A 10,557-nucleotide genomic window follows, 5' to 3' on the forward strand; every position below is an offset into this window, starting at 1 on the left:
GCCATCATTTGGGGTTCAGAGTCTTCGAGGATCCTCAGGGACACATGCACATGGGAGTTTCTTTGTTTCAGTACAGAATGCAGGAAAAATAGCTGACGGACAGGCTGGGGTGGCTTTGACAGAAAAGACTTCCCAGTCTCTTTTATAATAAAAAATGTCTGGCTGTCAGTTGTTTTTGTTAGTTTCATACACACATCAGATGATTGTCGTCCATGATGAGCAAGACCAATCTTGTGGATAACTGTCTCAATATAATTCATTATGCTGCCATGGTGGATTGATGAACGACTGAGATTGTCTGCCTGGCATTACTATGGAGGAGAACACAGCAGCGTGCCACTGACTCATTCTCCCCCACCCCTCTCTACAGATCAGAACAGTGCTGTGTGTACAGTGCACATTCACTTATCTATCACTGGAAACAATCACAGCACATTGTTTCTATTGACAATCATCTGACGTGTGTATGGGGCCTAAGCGGAATTTACTGCTGCTTTAAGGTCTTCAATTTACATTCTGCAAAGACCAAGTAGCTTTCCCATTGAATCATCAGGTCCAAAGGATCAGTCTTTTATTATTTGGCTATTTCACCCATTTTCTGGTGTTCTGGTATTCTAATTACAATTTCCTACTGAGTGTAGTATATATATATATATATACATATATTGTAACAGCACAGCAACAAAAAAATAAAATAAATATATATCTATTTATTACCAGATCAATATATAGCTTGAATTTTGCTTTATATGTGGACTCGTTCCATGCAGAGGTTTTCGTTTTATTGACCTCTCTCTGCTTTCAAATGCCAACCTTCTATTTTTTGTGCATGGTGTCCCAGTTCTTCCTGTTTCTAGTGTAAGTGATTCGTTTTACACACAAACTTTTCAGAGGTGAGACAGAGGCGGCTTTGCTGGTTATGCACACACCATAAAACAGTACAAAGAATGTAAATAGACTTAGAAAAGACATAAAAACCAATAATGGTACTAAACTGATGTGAAGAGAATTATACGCTTAGGTAAAACCCATAACAAACCTTCAGTAAGAAACACATCTAGGTAATACTAGATCCAGAATTACAGACACCTGAGCCTATTTGTAAATCCCAGCTCCTTGTAATAGTCAATGTTGTCCATCCTCACACCATACTATTACCCATCCTAGAGAAGAGCGGCCCCAATAACCGATACAAAGGATCAAAATACAGGAGAGCATTCTATGTGAAACCTATATACATGGTTAGCTGTCTATATCTATAGATCGACTGATCATTTTGAGAAGTGCTTGTCGATGTCATACACTCTGATCAGTCTGGAGTGCTAGGTTTGTGAGTGGTGGGCTTAAAGCCAAACTAAACCTCCACTTTAAAAATTTAGGATGCAGGGCTTTACTGCAGAAAGTGATAGATAGGTAATGTCCCTTCTGCAATAAGGATTCTTACTTGCCTGATCGCTATCAAAATTAGTGCCTGGGTTACCCAACATTCTTCTCTTCTTCATTTAAGTTTTGGTTGCTTTAGAAAGAAACTGAACTAAAAGGCTTTGCACACCTTTTGTTGCACCTGCAATGGATTTAGTGCCTTTAAACTGAAAGTTGTCTTTGTTTTCCTTTTCAGTTTAGAATGTTTTTTTGGTGTTTCAGTCCCTATACTGATATTTCCCAATGACCCATAATAGATCAGTGATACATTTGTAATATTAGATGTCACCCAGTAATAAAGAGTCACTTTACAAATGATATATTACTAAAACTATTGTTTTGGTGTGTTTGGTGTCACACTATTGTGTTCTGGTGCTAAATATTAGCTGAACCAGTCACAGCTAGCAGACCCACAATCAGTCTTCACTTTACTACCATAGTTATAGCCAAGCAGTATGGAGACACACAGGGCAGGAGTAGGCTGGAGAAATAACACTTCCTCCCTCGCACCATCTGTTTAAATTAATGATACTAATTTTAAAGTACATTAGTATACCTGGGGTACAAGATCTTTTTACATATATAACTCACCTCTATATAACTCAGACTTTTTCCCCTGTACTTTAGGACGTTGTAAATGTAGATTTTCTTATATTTAGATTGTCTGCACCTGCACTGTGGAGGAGGACTGAAAACAATGCAGCATCTTCACCAAATACTTCCATGTTTTCATGGCCAGGTAGGTAGGCTGGCTGCCAGTTTGTGATATCCAAAAATTGCACAGGAAAAGACAAGCTGATTATAAAACTATGGAGTGTTTACAAAGGGTTCTCAAATACCTGGGCAATAAAAATAGGTTATATTTGCAACATTGATTGAATTTCATAGTTATGATAATGACTTCTGTTGACAACCATTTTAGACATTGCCAAAGGCTCACTTGGATGAGGCTGGGTAGCCCAGGCACCTGTTGCTGATAGAAATCAATTCAGTCTGCAAGTAGTGGTCATTCCCTGTGTATGTTTGTCCAAGCACAATACAAAAAAGAACTGGGTGAGCAGTCTGATAAAGGCAAAGCTCAAATGCAACGTGAGCTGTAACAGTGTTCACATATTTTTATGTAAGTACCGTTTTGTATTTCTCAAATGCACAAAGTACTCATATAGGAGTGTGTTGGTAAGTACGTGCTTACCACCAATGTCGCTTGAAATGACTGTTTAGGATTACAGTTTTTATCATCTAACACTGACTCGTTAGATGATAAAAATCTAGAATGTGTATTACCAATGACTATTGTTATACCACTGCAGAACAATGCAGCACTGCGTCTCAGCTCATCCTCCATACTTCACAGCTCTTTGAGTGGGGAATCGAGTCTGTACCTGGACTGTCACCTGTAATTGTGAATGGATAGTTACTGAAAAGTTGGGTGACAATACAGGGGCTACCACTCACCTATAGCTTCTTCTCAACCAGCCTAAAAAACATTCTGGGGAGAAAACTGCACTGCATTCTGAATATTACTACTGCAGGAATGTGGTTAGGACAATGCTTTTAAATCCATTAAAATTACACTGCTATGAGGAAAACTCTTTATTTGTAGGCTGTTTACAGATGCACTAATACCAAGCACAGGGGAGTTTTGTATTTACCAAAAAACTGGGATTTTGAAATCATTTTCATGTCTGTAGCAAAACAACAATCTAGGCTTCTGTTCATCAGAGCTTTTGTCATGACCATATGCAGGTACACAAATAAGAACAACCCTGTGTAGAATCCATAGACAAACATGAAATGGATCACAGAAGCAATCTGTGTCCGAGGAACGCTCAACTATTGAGACCAATAAAGAGAGTGGTAATGCAGCCTATGTTTGTCTATAGCTTCTTTTTTATTTCTATCTTTGCAGCTATAAGGGCTCATTCACACTAGTGCATTGCAGGAACACATACATTAATGCAACATGCCCCAACAAACAGCAAACCCACTGGTGTGCTTGATTTCCATTAATTGTTAATGAAACACGCCATAGGAAAGCACTGCCACACATTTTGTATTGCGTGTTCAGCAAATCAATTATCTGCATTTTGCAATAAATTGGATGTTGACTGTAGTATATTACAAAACGGCAATGTATGTTAGTTTAGCAGAACACATCACATTCCTATCGTATGAATGATCCCTAACATCAACTGTCAATTTGACATTTTAGGCCCCTTTAAAATAAGATGTTAGATTTTGGTAAATTTTAGCACATGCCCAGCACACTTCTCTGGATTGTTCACACAATAATGTGCCAGGCAATCTCAGAGAATAGCACCTATGTGATGAAATATTTTCTCACTTCAAATGACATCATGACTTGATAATTCTTTATTCACAGAATGAACACTTTATATTCTGTGGTTTCAACCTGTGATGTATTTTCATTTCACTGCTCTAGTTCTAAACTTGAAGTATATATTAGAATAATATGTGCAATAAATAAAGCTGGAGGACGCCTCCTGGATGAAGAAACGTTGATGGGCAGCAGAACTAAGCAGTAATGTCATGAGTCCCAATTCACTAGGCCCTAATGAAGGCCAACAAAATGGTAAAATACCAATCACATTGCTGACATGAATGATTATCAGGGCAAATAACACATGGATTACAACTCTGACTTGAGCCTGCAGACTTCTGCGCATTAGGATGTCCTCCAGGCCCAGATACCATCAACATCGCCGGTGCTAAAGATCACAAGTACAACACATTGCCATCAATATCTGCAAACTCGGAGTGGGTTAATAGGGGAAACGTCTCGGGGAAATTACAGGCAGCACCCCTGCCAGACAGCATTCTACCTCTTCCCCATGGCACATGCGAGAGCCTCCCAATGGCAAACAGTGGCACACATTCATTTTAAATCCCACATTCTCAGATGCTACTTGCAGAGTTGTCTACTCTACAATGACAAATACCTCTTCCTGTCAACCGAAAGGACAAAGAGCAATGAGGTAGGAATCAGCTGTGTTTACATGCGGTTGTGAAATCCATCTGTGTGAACAAGTCCCAGGACAATGGCCTGAATAATGTAATATTAATCTGACTGGATGATCACCAAGCATTTTCACTGTTACTTATGTTATTATTAGTAGTAATAAACTTTATTTATAAAGCCTCAACATATTACATAGCAGAGTTCAACCCAGAAATGTTTTTAAGCCGAGTAATAAGAAATTGTAGGCGGGTGGCAGCCCCTATATTATGACCAAACTCTTAGTAGCCACTAAAAAACAGCCAGGTGGTCACCGAAAAATGTCCCTTTTAGTCGGGGGGTGTGCCCGACTAAAAGGGCCTGGGGAGAACACTGGACAGCGCTGTACAATAAATAGGGGTTTGCAAATGACTAACAGCTACAAATGATGACCCAGGAAGAGGAGAGGACCCTGCCCCAAAGAGCTTACCGTCAGATAACAAGTACCCTATATTATAGCCATGAAAGATAGACGATGGACATATAGCTTGTGGTTGGGTAATGACACAATCTCCCTGCATCAGCATCATCCAACCTAAATCTACATAAAAACATGACATGACAGGTACTCAATCAAGCTGATACTGTAGCACGAAAAGGCCATAAGTCTTGGACACCCTCACCAGAGATGGTGGATGGCTGATCTTGGGTTAAATGAAAATAATTATTTGGAACATATTTACCCAAACAACTGCTTTCTGAAAATAACTCTAGCATTAGGCTACATACACAGGGCCTGACGCAAATATGGCGGGTGTATAGCTCTGATTGTTCATGGACTCGTCCTGGCGGATCCACAAACGATTGAAATAGAAGTGAAGGGGAGAGAGCATAGCTGGGTGCCGCTTTGTCGTTCTCCCCTCTCCATAGAGCAGAACAGCGCTGTATATACATCACTCGTTCAGTCTTTTGTCGTTGGAAAGGATCATAAAAAATCCTTTCCATTGGCAATTAATGATTGTGTGTACGTAGCCTAAGAGGTCTATGCTCAGTGCATTAACCTTCACGTTTGGTCAAATCAATCATTCATGTTTCTGGAATCATTTTTAAGCGGCCACAATCTCATTTGTGGCTACTCCTAATACATACATGTTTATATATATTGTCATATTTATAAACCAATGATAATATCTATAAATCATCAATATTTACTGAAGGTAATGCCATGTATTTTCAAATTACACAGAATAACTGTAAAAGTTTGATGAATGTCACATTTGCTGTTTATAGGTTATTAGGGCATTATTATTGCTGTTATCTGTGATGACAGGTAGTTACATAAATAAGTCATGTGAATGAAAAGGCAAAACACTTTTTTAGTTTCAGATGAGGAAGGGAAAGTTCAGGCTAAGTTCAGATTTGTATTTGCCAACCATGTGGTTCAGCACTCCCCGTATGCTCTTTTTCAACCAATAGGCATCCAGGAGGTTGGAAGTCTATAGAAGTAGTACGAGCAGCAAATTGCCCCCACACACTTCATGAAAACACTCAAAAAACGCATAGCGACCAAATGCCTGTATAAAAAGGTATTTCTACATCTCCAATTCATTGTAATGATAAGTAGGGCTTTGGAGTGGTTTAGGATGACAGCTGTGAAATATAGCAGTGCTAGGGTCAAAAACCAATCAATTCAACCTAGCCTTAGAGCCTTTTCCCCACCTTTATTTGTTGTGGTGACCACCATGAAAAATCCAACATTTTTAGATGTTATCCAAGCCAGATGTTATCCAAGCGCACCAGCCACAGTTGTGGACCATGTCCCCCTGTACGGATCGCAGGCTCAGGGCGGTGGGCAGGTTGTGTCTCAAGTCTGAGCCTACGATGGGAGAGTGGGGAGGTTCTGGCATCATGACGTCACTCTGGGGGAACTTTCTTCCCCTTTGCCTTCTACTTCTACCAAAAGGGGCGCTAAGCTCTGGCCCTACCATATCAAAAACCAATGGCTCAGATTCACTAACTAACTGAAGCAAGTAAAGCATGTCTACCAGCTTCTCTTTTACCGATAATTTACCTCACTAAACTACAAAAAGAACCTATGTCTGTAACTGGAATAAAGAACACAAACTTTGAAAATCTGATGGCTGATTTCAGAATGAACTATTGTAAAATGTAGTTTATATCGTAATATTGTATATTATACAGCTTAGATTACTTTGCTATGGGATTGTTGATGTACAGAATATCTATGAGGCAGTGTATGGATCTGTACACCATAATATACTCCCTTCCCTCAGGAGCCACATAGCTCAGCACAGCTCATTCTGAAACATGTGGAGTTACAGCTGAACTCCGGCCACAACCCACTTACCTGTTTCAATCTGCTGCCCATGTCCCGGTCTCTTTCTCTAAAGCCTGAAAATCTTCTATGCGCTGGAATAGTACATCAGGAGCTGCACTTCCAGGCCTCTAGTGCTGCAGCTCTTCTATCACTCAGTTGTATCCTATTACCCTCTCCTCCTGCCCATTCTCAAAGCATACATGCCCAGGCTTGGCATACCATTGGAACCTGGACGGAGTAACTCCTGGGCACAAGTGCAGGAGATTCATCATCGCAGACAATCAAGATGACAACAGGTGCCAAACCCAACGGTAGCTGCAACAGGCTGCCAGGAGAGATCATGGACATCACTTGGCTGGTGGAGGGTGCACACTTGCACAATATGGCCATAGTCCAAAAGTTTAATTAAGTCTACTCGGTGGTGGGTAATGTTCTTTAAAAGAGACTTCCTCACCATAAGCTATTTATGATCCCTTTTATCTTCAATCCTAGTAGAGGTGGAAGAAAACTCTCCATAAGCCGGTTTGACTTTCCTGCATTGCACAGTTCAGCAAACCTGACAAAAACAGCGGTTTGATTGGAGGAGAATACACAGAGGGATCACCTCATCAGATGGTTGCTGCTCCTTTGCCACCTGCAGCCTTGGTAAAGATGTATTGCTTTGACCATTTTGATTGGCCAGGATGATGTAACTCCCACACAGACATTCAACAACACACAGGAAAAGCCAGGATTGCTGGCTATTTTGGCAAGCAATCAACCAGGAATGTTTATTCTTTATTATCATCCCCTTGTTACTTTTCTGCCTGATCACAAATTTTTAAAGTGCAATGTTAGTTCTGCTTTAGGAAGAGTAAATGATATGGGCCTGGCTATGCCATCCGCCATTGGGGTCTAGATTAGGAAATTGAGCAGAGATCACACCTATGTATTTAGTTTGATACTTAGCTATACATCCGAATAATATCGTCATCTTTCCCAGGTGTAGGGGCAGCAGTGGCTCCGGTGATAAATGATATTCTTTACTTTTTTTTTTTTGATATTTCAGGTTACTGAGGACGTGTGTGAATTCTGCTATAGGAATGTCACAGGAAGCTCCACATAAATGATTATTATATAGCGCCAACATATGATGAAGCCCTGTACAAAGCCCATAGCCGTATCTATACTGCAACTTCCAGCCACTAAAAAAGTGTAAATCAGAACACAAAAAAAGGAAGTTGTGTGCTATTACTACATGACTGATTGGCAGTGGATGGAGCCAGGACATGAAGGTCACATTCCTGGGCAGCAAAAACCAATGACACCAGATAAAGATTACGTTACCTGCCATATCTCATAGCACCGTTCCCATTCGTACTCCGGGCGAGCGGCGGGGGGGATAAAACCCATCACATGGCTATTTCTAGGATGGTGTTGTCACATTGAAAACACAGAACCCGTCTCATGACAACCATCTAATATGGCTGACCAGGAATCCTAACGTGTGCAACTTTCTGCAGCATCAGGCCGTGTGCGATGGAGCCAGGGAACCAAATATAGAATCCTAATGATTGTAAAGAAATGAAATCTCCGGATCAATGGCAGATCCAATTAGAACAAAATACAGGAGATCATGCAATGACACCAGCATGCACAGTCATAGCATGGCACAGAAATATAGATAAAAAGGAGTTTTCTGCACCCCGCTCAGGTACTCCTGTGTCACTGGCAGCCATAACACAATGAAATCAGGCTTTATTTTTATCTCAGACACTGTCATGGCTGTGCCCTCCTGATCCCAGTGCTAGGTAATAGGATGTGACATGCAATATATCAATCATTAGCCCTGCACGTGTCATACACAATACAACACTGACAATGTACAGCGCTCCATTCATCACACAATGGCAGCAATGGCACAGCCGCTCCCCTCTGCTCCGTGCCCGCCGTGATGATCGGTGCCATGTCCCCGGTGATATATACCCGGCTCCCCCCGTTATCTCTCCGTACCTGATCACCAGGAGCCTCCACTTCCTGCAGCACCGGAGCCAGGCAGAGCACAGCGGCGGCACCCGGACAGCCCTGCTCACTGACACACTGGGAAGAGGCGGAGTGCGGGCAGAGGAAGCCGCCCATAGGCACTCCCAGCATTCAAATCAATGGGCACCGCTCTCACCGGCTACATTATAATAACACAAAGCGGGCACAGATTGATGTATAACAAGGCTCAGTCTCCTGGCATTGGAAGAAATATATATTATTCCTGAAGGAGCCCGCCAAAATCCTGTCACAAGCCCTGTCAGCTGGGGTGCACCCATATTTATTATCATTCTATTCATAGCACTATCGGTTCCAATCTACAGGCTTTATATAGAGTGAGGGATATATCTGGCACCCCCACCACCATTATTGGGGACATTTGCCCTCCCTTGGTGGCCTTATTATCCCTGTGCCCATACATGAAATATTGCCCCATGACAGGAAGGTGTGGCAGCAATATAAATAAGGCCACCAATGTTGCAGCTTCCCCATGAGGGACATATAAGAGTTGCCACTGACCACAGCATTACTACCCCATTTCAAATTGCTCCTATGCAACTGAATGGGAGCAGCTGGGCGCCATTTTGTGCATGCGGATATAATTGGCCTGCATTTCATCAACGTGACAAGTCACTAATGGCTGTGAGGTTATTTTTCCTTCTCTGGAGGGAGAACGCTTTAACCGCATTTAACAACACCACAAAGTTGTTGGCAAATTTTGCAGCTCACCACAAAGTAGCTGAAGACGAGCTGCTGGGAGCTCAACAACAATGCTGAAAGAGGCCCTACTACTACAAATGTTTGATTTCTCCTCCATTAAGGGACATAGGAAGCATTGACCATGTCAGTGAGTCAGAGCCGGCTAGCAGGCCGATGCCCTCTTAAGTGTGCCTAGCAGAAAGCTTATGGCCTCTGAATACACAAGGGATAGAGCAAGAAGTGGCCTGGCATGCTGGTTAAACTTTCTTACATAGAACATTCAGCAGTAAGAACCAGGAAGGAGCACAACCTCCTTATTAATGACACCATGTGCCTGCATTACCTCATCATGTTTCACAGGATGCAAACCATGGCACAAACAATTCAGATAGAAGGAAGAAGTGTTGTCACCATACTACAGGGTGTGAAAAATATTAGGAGAAAATCACAGTGCCTGTGTGCAGCATCAGCCCTGGTTGTTATTATTAATATATTAAAAATAATAAACAGAATTTATATAGCACCAACATATTACGCAGCGCAGTGCATTAAATAAGGGTTGTAAATGACAGACAGATATAGACAATGACTTAGGAGGCAGAGAGGAACTTCCCCAGAAGAGCTGGGGGAAGCAGCAAACAATAGAAGGGGAGATATGGAATGGTGGGTAAGAGGAAAGGGTTTTGGAGACAGAAAAAGATAAGTAGGCACGTTTGGGGGAAAAAAAAAAAAAAAAAAAAACAGGGGCGGTTTTGGAAAAAAAAAAAAAAAAGGGTTTCGAGTGCTCTTTTAAATAAGCAGAAAGTAGAGCAAGTTGAATAAGAGGAGGAAGACCATTTTAGAGAGTCGGAGCAGCTCTAGAAAAGTCTTGGAGCCATGCGTGTGATGAGGTTATGAGGTTATGAGTGAGGAAGTCATTAGTAGGTCATTGGAGGAGCGAAGAGAGCGGCTGGTGGAGTATTTTTGTATCAGGTCAGAAAGGTAGGTTGGACAAGAGCTGTGTAGGGATTTGAAGGCAAAGCACAGGAGCTTAAATTTCATTCTAAGGTGAAATGGAAGCCAATGAAGAAACCTACAAAGAGATGCAGCAGAAGAGGAGTGGTGGGAAGGATGGATGAGT

The 10,557-nt window shown here is 41.7% G+C and overlaps 1 protein-coding gene across 1 annotated transcript in view; it reads right to left on the reverse strand.

Moving 5' to 3' along the window:
• Window positions 1-8,642, reverse strand: part of MACIR (macrophage immunometabolism regulator) — a 13,637-nt gene extending 4,995 nt beyond the window's left edge. The window contains 1 exon segment of the mRNA XM_072416122.1: window positions 8,043-8,642. Within this exon segment, the coding sequence (XP_072272223.1) occupies window positions 8,043-8,049 (7 nt within the window). The 5' untranslated portion in view covers window positions 8,050-8,642.
• Window positions 8,643-10,557: the final 1,915 nt, after the last annotated feature.

The sequence above is a fragment of the Pyxicephalus adspersus genome, chromosome 6 (genome assembly GCF_032062135.1).
Source record: "Pyxicephalus adspersus chromosome 6, UCB_Pads_2.0, whole genome shotgun sequence".
Classification (NCBI taxonomy): Eukaryota; Metazoa; Chordata; class Amphibia; order Anura; family Pyxicephalidae; genus Pyxicephalus; species Pyxicephalus adspersus.